At 41.3% G+C, this 19,982-nt stretch overlaps 1 protein-coding gene across 2 annotated transcripts in view; it reads left to right on the top strand.

The window, feature by feature from the left end:
• Nucleotides 1-2,252: 2,252 nt before the first annotated feature.
• Nucleotides 2,253-19,982, top strand: part of LOC129854256 (disintegrin and metalloproteinase domain-containing protein 10-like) — a 100,213-nt gene continuing 82,483 nt past the window's right edge. The window contains exon 1 of one of the 2 annotated variants that reach the window (XM_055921079.1): nt 2,253-2,293. Coding sequence is in view for 1 of the 2 variants with exons in the window: in XM_055921078.1 (XP_055777053.1) it covers nt 2,379-2,442 (64 nt within the window). In the remaining variant the exon portion in view is untranslated. The other variant, XM_055921078.1, reaches the window with a different exon arrangement.

The raw sequence follows: 19,982 nt of genomic DNA, 5'->3' as shown, positions 1-19,982 counted from the left end.
ACCAATGCATTTTTAAATACATTGTGGTTAAGGTAGAGTATGATTTCATTTAATAATTGAATTAGAATTGTTTTAACACCAATCATAGTCAATCTATCGCAAACTGTTTGACTTGAAAAAATACAAAACATATATTTTTTAAAGAGCCGTTTGGGAGCCAAAAGAGACGGCTCTTTTGGGTGAGCTGAGCCGAACGAGCCGGCTCACTGAAAGAGCCGGGAATGCCCATCACTACAAGAACATTCATATCGACTAAACAGTGGTGCTAGTGTTTATCTCTTCATCTGTTTGACTCAGAGCGTTGAAATGTGGCACACATGCTCAGGGATGTGAGTCTAGCTAACCCACATGATATCTCAGACACCACTTGTCCGATTTGGACGAAACTTGGGTGAATGATGCGTCTTGCTATAGAGATCCAGCACTTAGAAAATTATACTGATTGGCCCAAGGGGGGCACTATAGTAATCAACTGTACGTACGTTAGTCACACGCAACATCTCAGACACCACTTTGTATGAAACTTGGGCGAATGATGCGTCTTGCCATGTAGATCCGTCATTTACAATATTACATTGATTGGCCCAAGGGGGGTGCTGCATTATTCGTGGGGGATTACATGTTTACTGTACCTCATACCTCTGCATATTAATCTGGTACGGGTACTCCCTGTATATAACTCCATTCTTGTGTATTTTATTGTCCCCCACGATGAAATTGGGGAAGGGACTGTGGATCTGTCTCCATCTGTAAATTCCTATGCTCGTCAAACCCTATATCTCAGACAGCACTGGCCCGATTTTGACAAAACTTGGATTAACGATGCGTCTTGCCTTAGAAATCTGGCATTTACAAAATTATACCGATTGGCCCAATGCAGGAGTTTATAGTAATTAACTGAATTGAGTTAGTCACACACAATATCTCAATTGGCGCTGCATCATTCATGCGAATGACATATTTACTGTTGCCTTGTTAATTTATTTTCATTTTTATATGGATAGAATCCTAATGGCTGAAGTAATATTATCTTCACAAAATGTGTGTGTGTGTGTGTGCGTGCACAGGGAAGGAAGAGGTGCGTGGGTCTTCATCACCTTGTATCTGGTAGCAGCAGCAGACTGACAAGTTGTTATGTGGTTTCCAGTTCAGTCAGTGTAGTGGCTTTTTTTAGCCACACAGTGGCAGAAGCTACACAGTGAAAAGATCAACGCTGTATGTCTGATGTACAGTATGTCTTATGGGAAATAAGAGATACAATGTTTTTTGCAGTCAATAGTTGGTGTTACAAAGAGTGCGTTTTCGCTAACCCTAACCCTTTCCTAACCTTAACCTTAACCTAATTATTCTAACCTGCTACGTTAATTCTCTTAACCTGCTGTGTAAGTTATCCTAACCTGTTACAAAACAGTCACCTCTGGTTGTAGCTGTATGGAAGTGGCTTGTTTTTAGGGAATCTCAACAAAGACGACCAGTGCAGAGACAAATGCAGAGAACAAGCAAGTGCAGGGCAGGTGTAGGTAGCCAGGACATGTTATGCAGGCACATTCAACAAAGTCACAATGAATTCAACACAAATAGCTGTCTCTGAGCAGTGCAAATGCATGTGGGGCCACACACCACTATATCGATTTTTCATTGAATGTTTGAAAATGTTTCCCCCCAATACATTGACATTTCACGGTGGAATCTACTGTAGTGATGTACTGTATTCAATACTGAAATCGTATTCCATTAAATCAGGGTACAGGGATATTTTTTTTTAACTCTGCCCAAGACAAATCCATTATTGTCAATACATGATATTGTATTATACAAAGCCATGAGTACATGGAATTCCCTTCCATCTTATATAGCGCAAGTGAACAGCAAACCTGGTTTCAAAAACAAATAAAGCTACACATCACAGCACAACGCCTCTCCCCATGTGACCTACTTGTTGCTTGAATGTACTAACATGTATGTGCAACTGATAGATGTCAAGTATTTTGTCTGTAATGTCTTTTTCGTTATATGTCGGACCCCAGCAAGACTAGCTGTCGCCATTGGCGTTGTCTAATGGGGTCCTAATAAAGAAAAAATATGAATTTGTAGGCTAACTTGATATTGAAAAGTGGCTTGGCTTGTCGTTGTTGAATTTATTGCACTTGAATTGTTGTTTTCAACAAATCTAAACGGCCCTATCAAATAAAAGCAAACAGGTTTTGTTGCGCTAGTGAGGTAGGAGGGACTAGTACTTGCCTGCGCCTGACGTAAGGCGGTTGGAGACAAGCGGTGAAAGGCGGTTGTGAAGGTACTGCCATAAACAGCGCGCAGACTGCGCCTTTAAGAAGTGCAAATCGAAACAGTAAAGCATTCGCGGTGTCAATGTACTAACAATGAATTTAATCGATATGGTCTTGATACAATTCTTGCTGTTTAATGGCATGTGGACCATTAAAGGTAAGTTTGGGCATTCTGATTTATACAGCAAGAAAAGTGTTTCATCGCTAGCTAGCTCGCTAATCGGATTGAGGAAATGGTAGCAAGCGAGCTAGGCTAGCAGCGTTAACGTTACCTAGCTGGGAGGGGTCCAGCTCCTGTTTTTTCTTCTTTTCTTTACATTTATGGTTCCGCTATGACTTTATCGAGAGCCTACGAGAGGTCCACCGAAGTGAAATAAGAATGTAACTGTGGAGGATATTTTTCTTAAGACATTCTCAACTATCTAGAATGTAATGTTTACTAAAAGTTATATAGTATCAACATACTAGTCCTCATCACTGCAGTTTCAGTCACGCACTGCTAGTTCTGAGAGTCTAGTACAGTGGTTCCCAAACGTGAAATGGGTTCCCCTGAGAAAGTGATCTTAACTTTTTTTTTTTGTCTTCAACTGGGTTTAGTATACAACTTGTTAGTGTCGACTAAGACCTCTTACGCTATTAGAATGTACTTTCATAGTTCTGGACATCCGGCAGGACCTAAAATTGAGTAAATATGAACACACAGCATTAACTAACGTTGGGGGGTATACTTTTTCCAAATGGGGTCCTCTGTATATTCTAGTGTCAATTTAGGGTCTTGTGCAGTAAACGTTTGGGAACCCCTGGTCAAGTAGCAAGTTGATTTGTATAGATGTTTGCTGGCAAAGTGATTACATGCTAATGTACAGAATTTTCTAGCTATTTCGACAGAAAGGAAAAGGTGACATTGTGACACTGTAAATTACAATTGTCATTCTCATGATATGCCCACTCACTGACTTTTCTTTTTGTACTTTATATGTACACAGCCTAGCTATATCTCTATGGCTCTGATGCAAACATTACTTGATTTATATGGTAGGCTACATGTAGTTAGTGATCTGTATTTTCATCATTCTAATTTGATTTCATTCAGCACTCAGACCTTCTGAAAACATGACACATATAGACAGGATGTCCCCTGTGATGTAGTAGCGTGCATTAGAATAGACTTTTACTGACCCATGTAGGCTATTTCACAAACATGGCATCAAATGTTTGACTTCATCATTATTCTTCGCCCTGTTAAGGTCCCACTCCATCTGGGTCTGAGTACTGTGGAGTTGACTATACGCCTCATCTGTCTGACATCGAATGCATTTTTCATTTCCCTCTCCTGTTTGCCATGGGATAAAAGACATATGCCGTGTCTGTTTTTTACCTGCTTTGACGGTCTGTTTTTTTTAGTGTGTGTGAACACAAAGTGAGTAATTGATCTGCCTGAAGCTGCTGTGGGCCTTGTGTTTCCCTGAGCCCCCTGAACATTGAGCTCCCCTGCATTTCCTAACTGGTGTCCTGTTTGTTCAATGATGGAAACAGAAACATTCCACTGCAGATGAAGTGTTGTTTCAGAGACGGCTAGGTCTGATTAAATTAACAGGACTTGGATTTTATTTGCTCCTCATAAATTGTTATTGTGTTGTCAAATCCCCATATTGAAATTACTAGTGCATAATTTATCATCCTAATTAATTATTTTGTTTGTTGATTCCACTTGAGAACTCTCATTAGCTCATAAAGTAGAATGAACCATATTTCATGGCTCTCCTCGGTGAGCTAATATTCCCACTCATTTGCATTAATTATGGGGGTTTGTTGACTCAGTTATGTTATTCATGATGGCCAAGTTTGAGCCTTTCATTTTCCTATTTGTCTTTTAGTACAGTAATGACTCCAATCCATACAAGGGACTGGGACATATGCTCAAATTCTAATACTGTAAAAGTACATCGTTCCTCCCTGTCTTCAACTGTCATTATGGTGATTACTCTTCTCATGTGGTTTGATTGGTTCACCCAATGTTATGTTGGGTCAGATAGTAATCTTGATGTCAGACTAATGGCAGAACTAAACAGAGCAGCAGCAGAGCTCTGTGTGAGGCACACGTTCCCTGGTATGTCCTTAAAGGCGTGTTTGCTGCCAACAGAGTGTGTGAATGGAGAGGATGCCGCCCAGAGTCCATGATGGTTCACCATGATGTTTGCTTTCTGTGGAAAAGAGGATATGAGCCAGACCCAGCACTGCCTTATGTGACTGGAAATCAAATGTTTACTGAGGAAACAGTTCTCTTAGAGGACCACGACAATGTTCTTTCATAAACTAAGAAGATAAGTCCGCCAATGTCCACTCCAAACACAATTTTAAAAGCACAGATTTGTATTCAAAGGGAGAGTTTGGGCCTCCCGGGTGGCGCAGTGGTCTAAGTGTTAGCTGTGCCACCAGAGACTCTGGGTTCGAGCCCAGGCTCTGTCGCAGCCGGCCGCTACCAGGAGGCCCATGGGGCGGCGCACCAATTGGCCCAGCGTCGTCCGGGTTAGGGAGGTTTTGGCCGGCAGGGATATCCTTGTCTCATCGCGCACTAGCGACTCCTGTGGGGGGCCGGGCGCAGTGCACGCTGACCAGGTCGCTAGGTGTACGGTGTTTCCTCCGACACATTGGTGCGGCTGGCTTCCGGGTTGGATGCTAGCTGTATTAAGAAGCAGTGCGGTTGGGTTGTGTTTCGGAGGACGCATGGCTCTCGACCTTTGCCTCTCCCGAGTCCGTACGGGAGTTGTAGCGATGAGACAAGACAGTAACTACTAACAATTGGATACCATGAAATTGGGGAGTAAAAGGGGGTAAAAAAAGAAAATGGAGAGTTTGCGATTAAATTGGTCACCACTATAGCAATTAATTGTCCTCTAGGCTTAGGCTATATGCTCAGAGCCTCAGATCATTGTACACTGAGTGTACAAAACTTTAGGAACACCCTCCTAATATTGAGTTTGACTCTAAGGTGTCGAAAGCATTCCACAGGGATGCTTCCCACAGTTGTCAAGTTGGCTGGAATTCCTTTGGGTGGTGGACCATTCTTGATACACACGGTAAACAGTAAAAAACCCTTGACACATTCAAACCGGTGTGCCTGCACCTACTGCCATACCCCGGTCAAAGGCACTTAAATCCCTCTGAATGGTACACATACACAATCCTCCTCCCCTTCATCTACACTGATTGAAGTGGATTTAACAAGTGACATCAATAAGGGATCATAGCGTTCACCTAGATTCACCTGGTCATTCTATGTCATGTAAAGAGCAGGTGTTCCTAATGTTTTGTACATTTTACTGGAAAGGCAAATTTATGTTATCAGTATTTGGGTTTCAAAATCTATAATTCAATGCCAGATGCCACACGCAAATGAATAATGAATGTGAGATGTTGTCATAAAACCATAGACTTGATTCATGGGTGGATATTAATGATTTGTTAGGGTTTGTGGAAACAGATTCTTCCCTTTTGACTCAAATATGTTTCCAGGTTTGGAAATTAATTATTCATAGAGGGAAAGCAGGAGATCTGGCTAATCTGTTCTTGTTGAGAGAAGCATTTTTAGGTGGTACTGATCCAAAAGCCATAATTTCTAAAGAGGAAGTAGAGTAGGCAACCATGTTAATTGACTAGGAACATCCCTATATTCCAACTGATCATATTCTCTTCACTTGTTGAGATGCTGTCTTTTCACTAGCGCTGTGGCACTACACACACCGGTTTCATTATCTTCCATTCTGCTGTTTCACACAGACATTACATGGGGTGTGTGACTTCCCTTGACATTTGAATGTATTGGACAGCATTTGATAAGATGTCAGCAAGACTCTGAGAGAGAGACTCTGCCGAAAGGCCTTGCTTGTATGTGGAGAATAAAACAGTGTTTTGGAGTCCTGTGCTTTGGTAATGCACAGTGGCTTGTTAGGGAGGCATAGCAAAGCCTTTCAGAATCTGGGGTTTTGGGAAAAATATGTAATCCCGGATTATATTTTCCCTCACATGTCCAAAGAACTTCAATGAGTTTCCACAATTGACATTGTTATATTAACACTTAATATTGTATTTTGTTAGTTTGAAGCATGCAGAGCAGCATTCTAGTATATTCACACTCAAAGGCAAATATTGACCATATTCAAGATGTGCAATGTCAGTGTCAGAAATGCAGAGGGGCTTTGTGCCCCTAGATTTTCCATATTTGCCCCTGAAAGCTCTTGACAGAAAAAGCTGCCCCAATCTTTTCCAAAACAAGTCAACAGGGAAAATATGCCTTTAACTTTAGATATTTTTTTTCTCCATTGGTATCACACTTCATACAGTATGTGTCCACAAAGGATTGTCCTTGACTCATCCAATCAGATAAAGTGCACTCTGCTGGCAGCTATCTCTTTCCCCCCAGCACTCCCCCATCTCACCCTCTTTGTTGTCAACATTCTTATTTTCGTTGCATTTTCCAAGTTGTGAAAATGCTAGTGTTCTTGTCTGGTGTATTGTCAACCAAGGTCAGAGATTGCTTAATTGGATTCCCCCTGTTCAAGGGCATCCTTTCCATGTTTCAGGTGTAGCCTAATGTTCAGGCTATAAACAAATAGGCCCCATGTACGAAATTCAGGGAAGTTTGTCTAGTGGTGACGTAGTATTGATACCCAAGGCAATATGACATTTCTTCACCTTAGGAGGAAATGTGATTCACACAATCGTTTTCTTTGCTTCTCTAATTTAAGCCTCTGAATAAGCCATGATTAACCCACAGCTGCATTTTATCATGCTCTTACTGTAGTGCATGTAGGGTTGGAAATGTCAATTAAGATACTCCCGCTCTCAGCTGTAGTGTGTGTGGTGCTGCAGTAGTGTAAACACAGTGACATGATGGGCGGAGCTGTTTCCGTTCTGTTCCATCCCAGGGTGAGCAGACAGAGTAGTGTGTGTGCATCAACAACATGCACTGTAAGATTAATGGGTCATGACAGGAAATGGGTGCTTTGCTGTGTGTGTGTGTTTGAAAGGTTGAAAAACACAGGGAAATCAAATTGTATTGGTCACATACACTTGCAATAACATTGCTAACCATGTGTATCGACATGCTTATGCTTCTAGATCCGACAGTGCAGCAGTGTCTAACAGGTAATATCTAACAAATTCCACAACAAAACCTAATACACACAATCTAGTAAAGGAATGGGATGAGAATATAGCAAATCAATATGTATATCATTATGGTAGGAGACTATAACAGTTTTAAGTACCTCAATGGACCGGAAAGGTGATCACTCTACAAACTATCATCACCGTTCCCTTAAGGAAGTCACAAATATTTTGGACACATTAGAAATAGCGGATATTTGGAGACTAAAAAACCCCGACCTAGTGAGATATACATGGAGATTTAATCAAGCTAGTCGTCTTGACTACTTGTCTCGTTCTCTCTTGCTTCAAAGGTTAAAAATGTTTTAATAAGAGAGAGAATCCGATCGGATCATCATCTAATTGGCATTCACATAACTCCTATAGATTTTCCACGTGAACGGGGATATTGGAAATGTAATCAAAGTTTACTGGAGGACAACTTAGTTAAAAATAAGACAAAATAATTTAGAACTGATTTTTCCAGTATAATATAGGTTCAGCAAATCCCCTTATTGTTTGGGATACTTTTTTAAATGTACCTTCAGAGGTCATTCAATTCAATTTTCATCAATAATAAAAAAGCAGTTTCTGGCTAAAGAGACAAGACTAACAAGGGAAATCAATGAACTAATAGTACAGGTAGATAGCAATAAAAACAATACTACAGAGATAAAAAAACAAGTTAGAGGAAAAAGAACTTGAATTTATTCAAGAACGATCTAATATAATCTATGACAAAAATAAAGCAAACTGGATGAATATGGAAAAAAATGCACAAAATTCTTCCTGAATCTCCAATGCAGGAATGCTAACAAAGATAATTTGCAAAAACTCGTTACTGAAGACGGAGTCATCTCTGATTCTCCGAATTATATTTTAAAAAGAGGAAGCTAATTATTTTAGGCAGATGTTCTTTTTTCCATCTCAACCTCTCCCACTGAATGAAACTTACAGTAAGGAATTCTTTCCAAATAATCTAAAAATGTAAAATTAACACATGTACAGAAAGATCAGTGCGAATGCCAAATTACAGAGGAAGAAGTTTGAGACTATTAAATCCTTTCAGTCTGGAAAAACCCCAGGGCTTGATAGCATACCGGTAGAGGAATATCAAGCCTTTTTTGATTGTTTTAACTACTTGTATAGAAATGGTAGTCTGTTAGGTACTCAGCAGGAAGGTCTGATTTTTCTCTTATTAAAACAAGACCCAGATGGCAAATAGACAGGGTCTTTATATCTAAAAAACTGGAGGCCCCTTACACTTCAATGTTGTGACGCAAAGATACTAGCGAAATGCATAACACAATTACTGTTTCGCATACAAGCCAGTGAATTCTATGCGTTACAGCTGGATGAGTCAACAGACGTGGCGGGCCTGGCACAGCTCCTGCTATATGTCCATTACGTTTGTGGAGGTCAATTAAGAAAGACATCCTCTTCTGCAAACCACTGGAAACCAGGACAACAGGCGAGGATATTTTTAAAGTACTGGACAGCTTTGTGACATCAAATGGGCTTTGGTGGTCAAGATGTGTTGGTATCTGTACTGATGGCGCAAAAGCCATGACAGGGAGACATAGTGGAGCGGTAACGCGCGTGCAAGCAGTTGCTCCCGACGTCACTTGGGTACACAGCAGCATCCACTGAGAGGCTCTTGCTGCCAAGGGAATGCCTGACGGCTTGAAAGACGTTTTGGACACTACAGTGAAAATGGTTAACTTTTGTTAAAGCAAGGCCCCTGAATTCTCGTGTATTTTCTGCACTATGCAATGATATGGGCAGCGACCATGTAACGCTTTTACAACATACAGAAGTGCGCTGGTTATCAAGAGGTAAAGTATTGACATGTTTTTTTGAATAGATAGACAAGCTTAAATTTTTCTATACTGACCATAATTTTCACTTGTCTGACTGCTTGCATGATGACGTTTTTCACACGACTGGCCTATCTTGGTGATGTTTTTTCTCGCCTGAATGATCTGAATCTAGGATTACAGGGACTCTCCGCAACTATATTCAATGTGCGGGACAAAATTGAGGCTATGATTAAGAAGTTTGTAGCTCTTCTCTGTCTGCATTAACAAGGACAACACACAGGTCTTTCCATCACTGTATGATTTTTTGTTGTTGTGTGCAAATTAATTTAAGTTTACGGATAATGTCAAATGTGATATAGCGAAGCACCTGAGGGAGTTGGGTGCGCAATTTACGCAGGTACTCTCCCGAAACGGATGACACAAACAGCTGGATTCGTTATCCCTTTCATGCCCTGCCTCCAGTCCACTTACAATATATGAACAAGAGAGCCTCATCGAAATTGCAATAAGCGGTTCTGTGAAAATTGAATTTATTCAGAAGCCACTGCCAGACTTCTGGATTGGGCTGGGCTCAGACTATCCTGCCTTGGAAAATCGCACTGTTAAGACACTGATGCCTTTTGCAAACACGTACCTATGTGAGAGTGGGTTCTCGACCCTCACTAGCATGAAAACTAAATACAGGCACAAACTATGTGGAAAGTGATTTAAGACTGAGACTCTCCAGTATAACCCAACATTACAGTTACATGCATTATTTCAAGCACACCCTTCTCATTAACCTGTGGTGAGTTATTCACAATTTTTGATGAACAAATAATGTTTTATATGTAAGATGTTTAAATAAAGAGAAAAATCATTGATTATTATTATTTGTGCCCTGGTCCTATAAGAGCTCTTTATCACTTCCCACGAGCCAGGTTGTGACGACAAACTCACACTCATTCTTATGTTTAATAAATGTCTCGTACAATTTGTGTGTATGGCAGGCTTATAATGATGGCAAAAAACAATATTTGAGAATGCGCTGACCCTGGTGCTACGCAGCTGGAGGTAGAATGTTTGATGGGCTAGGGGACTATAAAAACTATGGGAACCGCTGTACTAGTCACATTAGGCCTAGGCCCTCTGAAGACAGCATCAAGCAACAATTCAGGAACTGAAACATGTAGCCAAGCTTAAACAATCACGATTACCAGTGATGTTTTACTGACAGGGACCTACTTACCAGTCATTGCTTATCATACTCACCACATTGGTTTGTTGAAGCACCGTTTCCTCTGTTGCTTTCTTTTGTAGAGAAGCTGTGACATGGTTGGCTAGTTTGTTCATTCTGAGACTTGTGACATGGTGCCTGACATTTGTATTTCTATAATGACTGTGTTCTTACATTCCCTGTCAGTTTGTTTTTCTGGCTTTTTTCAGTGCATGGTTCTTCTACCGCTAGTGTTTTGACTTGCCAATCAGTTTCTTGAAAGACAATAGTAAACTAACATTGACCTGAAAATGGTTCCTACGTTTAAATCGTGTTCCAGTGTCAAATCACTATTCCTTTCACAGCGATATCTCTTTCAGCTGGGAGCTGTAAGCAGCATCACATTCAGTTCTGACTTCATTATCAGTAGGTTCTTTGCTTGGTAACACAGACTACTAACTTGCTCTGCCTCTTGTTTCTTTGCTCTCTGCATCATATTCAAGTGGATGTTGAGCAGTTAGACTAGAATTTAGAAATCCACTCAAAACTGCAATGTTTTTAGGTGTGTGTGTGTGTGGGCCTAGTCTAGTTATACTTTTGTGCTGAACCCTCAGCACCTAGAAACATGCCTTCACATCACAATCTCCTTTGGCCTCTGACGTGACTTTCCACAGTAGGCTAACCTAGAATTATGTGCAGACATTGTGCTGTGTGGGCCATAAGCTGCTTCATAATTATTTTAGCATCACATGAGCAATGGACCCCACACCCTGTACATTAATTCAGATGAACCTCTTCTAAGCATGCATGGAATGAGGAGGAACATTGTACCTAGCTACTAATGATGGGGGAAAAATACATAGTTACAATTAGTGATGCACCGATATGACATTCTTGACCGATATCCAATATTTTCCTTGCCTAAAGCGACCTTTTTAAGCATTCTAGTATAGTTAACACACACACGAACGCAGCGGTCTAAGGCACTGCATCTCAGTGCAAGAGGCGTCACTACAGTCCCTGGTTCGAATCCAGGCTCTATCACATCTGGCCGTGATTGGGAGTCCCATAGGGCGGCGCACAATTGGCCCAGCATCGCCTGGGTTTGGCTGGGGTAGGCCGTCATTTTAAATAAGAATTTGTTCTTAACTGACTTGCCTACTTAAATAAAGGTTACACACACACACACACACACACACACACACACACACACACACACACACACACACACACACACACACACTGAGCAAAACATTATTTTGTTGGCATTTATGTATGTCCCCATTTACCAGTAAAACGTACTCAAAAACAATTTATTTAACTTACTTCCTGTGCTGTTTTGTTGTTAATTTCTTCAGTTTCATTCTCAACCAGGATTTCTATAGCACGCCGTTTGGGTCTTTGCGTGTCAAAAAGGTGACGTGTCAAATTAGCTTGTTGACCAATCAGGATCTGAATATGACTGCATGTCACAATTTAACAAGTTGTCTCGCGCACCTACAGTGCTGGTCATTCAAAAAAAGCTTGCTAACTCATGGATGTAAACGGTGTTCTTCCCCAAAAACAAAGCAAACGACATCTGTTTCAGTAGCTATATAGTTAGCTAACTAACTAATATAGCTAGGTGTCATCTAAAATAACCCTAATTCATAAGACTGTTCTTATTTGATTGATGGTGGTTGGACCAATATATGTGAAGCTTCCCACAATAAGGATTAGCCACAATAGTGGACTTTGCAGTTAGCCTTCAAAATAAAATTATCATAATTCTACTATTTGCATTCATTTGCATCACTGTCAATGACATACTTTTATTTTGAAGGCAAACTGCAAATTCCACTTGTGCCTGATCCTTATTGTGTCTAGCTTCACAACACATAACCCGGTCTGGTCGAGCATCACTAGGCAGATGAAGCTAGCAAGCTGCTTATAACTTTAGCTTTGGGCAACAGGGTTAAGTAGCTGGCCAGCTATTTATTTTCATGAACTGAAGTTCAATTTCAATAGGCGAACAACAAGTGGCAACCTAGCTAATACTTACTCACAAGGATTCCTAAATCATTGCTAAGAATAATGAAAATGACTGCAGTTTCTAATGGTCATTGTTTTCAGGCTGGTTGTATTGGTGCTAGCTAGGTACCAAGCTAAAGCTAGCTTCCCCAGAAGTTGCGGTTGAACAAATGATGCTTTATTACAGGGGTGTCAAACTCATTTCGCATCGTGGGCCACATACGGCCTAGGGAGATGTCAAGTGGGCCGGACCATTAAAATTATACCATACTCTGCTATAAATAACCAAAATATCATGTCTTTCCTTTGTTTTGGTGTAAAGAAGCACAAGAACATTAGGAAAATATTGAAATTTAATGAACTATCCTTTTACAAAACATTTCATGAAACACCTCATATTTCCTTAGACAAATGTGCAATTTACTTTTATCATTCACAAATATGCATTGCAACTGATCCCACTGATTGTACAAAGGCACAAAACTTTAATTGGTACTGAAAAATATAGTAATGCACTTTAAGATTAAATGAGACTTTTAAAGAAAGGAATTTTTAAACCACTTACATATACGCATATAAAATCTAAATGTAATCCCTGCGTACACCTTACAAACTAAGGAGAGTGATTTTAAATGTGTAATGAAGAAAGTGTTCGCCTGTCCTGTAAATCTGTAAACTTCATACATGAAACATACATACACATACAATACATACTGAAAATTTATGGAGTTGTATGAACAGTAGAATTCCATCACACAACTTTTGTTTTGAAGCTGCTGACTAACATTAAAGTGCACATTTTTTAAATCACCACAGTAAGGATTCATCTTCACAGAGCTGTATTCTTTCAATGCAAACAGTATCTAAGGCAGCATTTTAAAGGTGTTAGTCTAGTCTGGACTTGTATTTGTTCCTGAAACTTGGCATCTTTTGGCCTGTACAAGTGCATCAACACCAGGTGTCATGTCCTGACTAGCTGTCACTTTCAGAATGTCATTTAAGTGCTTGTTTGTGAGCCTTGAACGCATTTTTGTTTTATTGATATTCATCACTGAGAAAATTTGTTCACAAAGGTAGGTTGTCCCAAACATGCACAAAATTTTAGCAGCCAGGGCTGTTAATTTGGGGTACCCTGGTAGTAGATACTGATAAAATCTGTCCAGACCTACAGAGGCAAATTTGCCCTTCAAATCTGCATCACACTGGTAGCTGGCTTTTACCGCTGCTTCACTGACTTCTCGGCTCTGGATGAAAGTTGACTGCTGTTTCCTCAGACCCGCCAGCAATTCGTTAATCTTATCTCTTCTCAGTTGTCCTTGCAAGCCGTCATATTTTTCGCTGTGATGAGTCTCGTAGTGGCGTCGAATATTATATTCCTTCAATACCGAAACTTGTTGCAAACACACCAAGCACGAAGGTTTTCCGTGCATCTCTGTAAATAAATAGGACGTGGTCCATTTTTCTTTGAAAATTCTACACTCCTTATCTACTTTTCTCCGTTTGGATAACGACATTTTGGCTAATGAGGGTGTAGCGGAGAGGTAGAGACCAAGGTATTAACAACGTCGTAACAAGCAGCAGATGGCGCATTGATACCGTCTGCTGTTTTCAGTCTGTCTCAGTGATGCGGCTTGTCTTCTACTCTGATGGAAAGAGTGCGCCCCTTAGCGGATAATCCATGAATTGCAGCGAATTAAAAATATTAATTCCATGTCTTTTATGCATTTTTTCCACTTTCAAATTAACCTGCGGGCCTGATCGAACCTCCTTGGGGGCCGGTTCCGGCCCGCGGGCCGTATGTTTGACACCCCTGCTTTATTACCAACGCAGTATTGTAAACACATTGTTCGTGGCCGGTGTTGGCAGACTTCTTTGTACAGCTTTGAAAGTGCAACTGTATATTCTTTGACACGCAAAGACCTAAACGGCTTTCCATAGTATGCATGTATGTATGTTGTGACGCTATCAATGTGTATCTCCGGTAGGGCAACATCTGAAAAATAGCGCACTTGGTAGTGTGTACTGGTGCTCGATCAGTCGGCGAAAGCCAACATCCCCCACGACAAAGGACAGTTGGTTGTCAAGGGCAATGAATTCCATTATCTTGGCTTTAATGGATTTTGGCTTTGAGTCTCGCTGAAATGTTCTTACTCTTTCAAATGACTGCTCGACTTGTTCACTGCTCGATCCACACAGCAGACATTGTGGGCTAGGTTAGGGATGCTGTTTTGCACGAGTAACGCAACATTTTACGTGGCGTCATTACGTCATGTACCTACGTTATATAGGTATGCACGGCAGCTTTGACATCGGTTTTTAACATTGGCGTTAAACAAGACATCGGGCCCTACCCATGTTGGCATTTTTAGCTAATATCGGCCGATATATTGCGCACCCCTAGTTCCAATTGTGTTTTGTTTTGCTACTGCAGGCAGCGTTAGCTAGAGATAGTCTGCTGTACCTGTGCGAAAACTCTGGCATTTTTCATCTTATAGCTTGTTCTCGATCTTTAAAAAAGAATGGTGAGCCAACATGTTTTCAGCACTTTTTTATTTCCCTGACTGATCAAAACTGATTTTCTCGTCTCTCTGCAGCAGACATATAGTGAGCAATATGTTTGGAACATGAAATCACAATAAAATTGCAGTATAGAATCACAATGCATATCGTATCGGCACCTAAGTATTGTGCTAATATCATATTGTGTGGTCCTTGGCAATTCCCAGCCCTACTAGCTACATCATGCTTTGGTATTTCGGACCCCTCCCTTGACAATTGCCCATACAGCACTGCGGCTCCCAGACCCAACACAAAAGCGTATTTGTCCAAAAACATGTACTGCCACCACTGCCCATCAGATTAGTAGCTCCTCAGTGGTCAAAGGCTGCAGCTAGCCACAAGGACTAGTGGACATGGCATTGGTCCACACCACAATGCCATGTTGTTTCCACCCCTCAGTAGTCAATGGCTGGATGTCTTGTCAGGGATGTAGGCTAGTGATTTACCCATCACTCACAGTGTTGTTGTATGGTGCAATAGCAACCAGGAGAACAAGTGGTGGCGCCCTGAGCCCTCTTGTCTGTCAAACAACTTGCCTTTTCCCAGCATGTTAACGTGAGTCATCATGACCCAAGCTGTTTCCACTTCCTCTGTTACTGTCAAGGGGTTCTATCTTTCAAGCTTGGCACCTCCGTGAGTGAGGATGAAGACTTCACTGAAATACTATTGACTAAGCCTACAGTATGAAGCCCACATGCACCACTTGTCATTGACTGCTCTGGCAATTTGGGCTAGCAGGTGCATTCCAGCAATATAAGGAGTAGCCAACATTTTCTCTTGCAAATAGTGTTAGTCCTCCTAGTCCTTTACCCTGCCAACTAATTCAAAGTCAGTGACTGCTTGCAAAACTTTTCAAATGGATTGACTAGGCAAACAAAAATATTGTATTGGCTAGGCATAGGCCTATTGTTTCTCGATTTGAATATTCCAGAGGGTTTTACATTAACTTTTTGTGGCTGCTAGATAAGGGAGGAAATTGTTAATAAATGACTTGCTAATTATACCTGTTATTTTTTTATGTCATGAAAACACTTCCTTATGCTGGCATATTCAGCACTGGGGTCACAGTCCTCACATGCCCCTCCCATCCTCCGGACAGTGACCCTACACACGTGGTTTGATACGGAAAGGAAAGTAACAGTTAGTCGTACATTCCTCCCAATGTTTTTTTTTCAATGAAAACATCCATGAATCCACTGGAGTCGTATGTGGTCTGACAGCTGAAGGGACCGGGGTGTGCCTGCCATACTCTATCTCTAACCAACAGCCTCTGAGTTGACCTTTACCCTGTTGATTCCGTTCATCCTGCTGCAGCTTTGGCTGCTGTAGGCTGGGCTAGAGTGGGTTTGTACATAACAGGCTAAATATTTCCCTTTTTAGGACAGAGGTTTAACAACTGATGATAAAATGAGTATCACTTGAAGGCATATCCCCTGAAACTGTACATGTACTAATAGAGGGCAAAATATGTCCCATTGTCATGAAGTTTTAAGATATCTTCTTTTTCTTATTTTTTGTAAATGTGAATAAATCTACTTTGTTGCAACATCAGTTCTTAGAAACGTTCAGTGTTGCAATTACTAGGGCTGTGATGATACCAGTATCACAATATTTTTTTCCATGGCAAAAATGGAAACACGAAGCAGACAACCTCTTTGGTCTTTTAACAATCTGCTGTATTTAAGTTGTGTGCTATAGCTTGGAAAATAAATAAATGTGACTCTGAATGACAACATAATGATGTTTGTTTCCAACATTGGGGCTGTTTTCCTAAAGAAGTTAAATCCGCTTCGTGTTTTGTTTACTTGCCATGGTACTAACATGTATCGCCATACTGGTATCATCTCGGCCTGAGCAAATATTAAAACGAGGACTAACCTTGTTTTTTAACCAAACATTTCAATTAACTAAAGGCTGTTTTGCATGATAGTGTTGTCAATATTTAATGTGTATCACTTCTTAGAAATACCAGCCCTTGCCAAATTGAGCCATATACAATGAGCTGTCTTTTTAGTAAAATAATTGCATTTCTCTCTTGTCTATTCTGCTTTATTCCACTGGTGTTGCATGTTAATAGGCTGTGTTGGACAATGCATAGGAGATGTCATGCTCATGTATGGGGGTTGATGGAGGCAATCTGAGCGTGCTCTGTTTTGTTTTCATACAAGGCCCCTCTGTTTCCTGATTTGATTAATCTTCTAACCTTGTTCTCACATTAAAAAGCCCACCAGCTCATGTGTTTCTGTCCATCAGTGTGCCACGGTCTAGATTGCCCACTGTCATTAGTCATTTGTTGGGGGGAGGGCTAAGAAAAGCTAGTGTAAATCTCGGAATACTTTCTCCCTGACTCGTTCATGAACATGTCATGGCAGAACGGGTGTGGCCCCTGCTTGTTGAATAGTTTACTCCTTCACACTGGGGCCACCATGACAATAGTCTGTCTCTGTGTCTGTGTCTGTCTGTGGGACCATTACCCCAGCAGCACTGTATGAGCTCCTCTCTTTAGGTAATTATTCCCAGAGCTGTGAAGCACGGGGTGTCCCCTTCATATCAAACACAGCATTAGCTGATGACCATACATTTCTTAATGGTGTTTTAAAATAGCTTCTCAGGTAGTAGTCTAACACATCAACAGCTGTGAGAATCTCTGAAAGGAACCAGTCATCTCAGCCAATCTCTTTTGAATATGTTTTTTGTGTGGCGACTTCGTGGTCTCCTTGCTTATGATGTTATAGATGGGTTGGTTGTTCAGCAACAAAACCAGTGCGCGGTCAACTATGGGGAAAGACAGACCCGGGTTGGCTTAGATTATTAACAGCATGTGAACTATATTTAGTCTCCAATGTTTAATGAAAACAAGCTCATTGTGCAAATGTATTTATGTTGTCTCTCGAATACATCGTTACAGTTTGTTGGTTAGCTAGCTAGTGAATTTGAGCCATATTAGCATAGTTATGACATCAGTAAAAACACCTCAAAACAAGACATGGTATCAAGATAAAACTTGCTGAAACAAACCACCTATGATTCCCCACATGGCAGTTTCTTGTCATTGTTGCTAGCTATCTGGCCATCCAGAATCACAACATGGCCTTCTGCCCCATTGAAGCATGCGCATTGTTTTCATGACTGTCAGCTAACCAGTATACAGCCAGCTAGCAGGTGGACTGCTTAAACAGCAACTTATTTGACTCCTATCCTCAGGTGTGTTCGACTGTTGGTATCTGACCATTCTTTAAAGCCTTTGTTGACTAGGAGTGGACCAATGATAAGGCTTGGTGGATAAGCTGTTCTGTGTGGCGGTGAGTCTCGCGCTCCAGCTGTGTGTGTGTGTGTAAGCCTGTTTAGCGTGGCTACCACGCTTCGTGGTAGAGAGTTGAGCCGCTGCCCTGGTGTCACTATGAGAGCCATTCCCTCCCTGGCCGTGCTCTGTCTTCATTACCCAGAGTTGTGTGGAGGCACACTGCCAGAGCGTGCTCTTTAGCATCTCAGTGTCACAGCGCTTTAATGAAATTGATGGCCTATGTCTAAATCTGAGCCTGTCTTTATGCAGCTGAGTTCTCTCCTCTCAGGATTATGCTTTGCCTCCACAGTTCTCTCCACCGTCACACTTAGCCGTACTCTTGACTTGCAAACTGAGGGTTTCATCAGCGGAGAGCTTGGAGACTGGGTTGATTAGCTCATTTACTAGTCGTGGGACTGTCTGGGAGACATTCATACCTGCCTTCTAGTCTACAGACGCATTCTGGAGGTAAGAGGAAAATCAAATATGGATGAAGTATTATTCTCCGCAGATGGAATGGTCTGCTGTCAATGCTCTCCCTTCATAGAAAAGCATTGTTCCTTTGCCACACTGTTGTGCACTTAACAAAAGTGTTTTTGTGTTCGTCTAGCAAGATGTGATTTATTTTATAAATTTTTTCCTCCCTCATTTCTTGAGCCCTTTTCAAATGTTTAAACGCTCTCAACTCTAATAGTACACAGCTGTCAGGGAAGAGGCTGTATTTTCCACTTCGGCAGGATCCTAAGGAGCCCCTCAGTGTGAATGAAGTGGGATCATGTTCCCACCAATGGGCAGCTCTGGAGACACAGCCCTACTGTCCAGACTGACTAGTGAGAGGAGCAGTTTTACCATTTGCCCAGTGTTGCCAAGCTGTCTGGGCAGAGGGATATTCTAAGTTAGCATCATCCAGTATAGTAGACAGTCTCAATAAGGCTCTAACACTGCAACCAGCCAGCATAGCATCAGTCAGCCAACAGCTGAGCTACATCTGAGCAGGAGCCAGTGTGCTGTTCCTATGGGACTAGCTTTAATTTTAACCTGAAAAAGAACTGAATGAATAAGTGATGGCTGCTTCCATCCCGTGCTGATTGCTAAAATTGTGACTGTTGCATCTAAAAGCTCTTTAAAAGCGTCCTGTTTCTACATCAATGTCCCCTCACTCTCCTGTAATGTAACAGGGTGACAGACGCCCAGGAGAGAGAGAGAGTAGCCTCATGCGGAATTGCGATGCTTGTCAGTGTCCCACTCTTAATGAGCAGCGTTTATCCCCTAGCCAGAACTAGATAAGTGGAGAGTTTTATCACAGCCGAGCAGGTGGAAGCAGGGGCCGCGCCGCTGCTGCCTCCGGGAGAAAACTCCATCTAACGCTGCTGATGACTACAAAGATTTTAGTGATTTCTCCTTTCTTTACTCTGTGCAGGTTTGCTTTGCACAAACTGTGAAGGAGTATTCCTCATTCATTTCAACCACAATCACTGTAAGGAGAATTCTAAAGAACTGGAAACATCTAGCTTCTGATCTAGGCTATATGCCTATAGGCTAAACATACACATAAGTAGTACAACTGTTGGAGTGCACCAAGTCTTTGCCATGCCTTATGAGCAACCTTGACAATCTAGAAAGTAAACTCCCTTAGCTCAGAGTGGAAGATGGCTTTTTGGTCTAATGGTATGGTTCACTCT

This window comes from Salvelinus fontinalis, chromosome 4 (assembly GCF_029448725.1).
Source record: "Salvelinus fontinalis isolate EN_2023a chromosome 4, ASM2944872v1, whole genome shotgun sequence".
Taxonomy (NCBI): Eukaryota; Metazoa; Chordata; class Actinopteri; order Salmoniformes; family Salmonidae; genus Salvelinus; species Salvelinus fontinalis.
The sequence above is the reverse complement of the archived record's forward strand: the minus strand, read 5'-3'. Positions and strand labels throughout refer to the sequence as shown.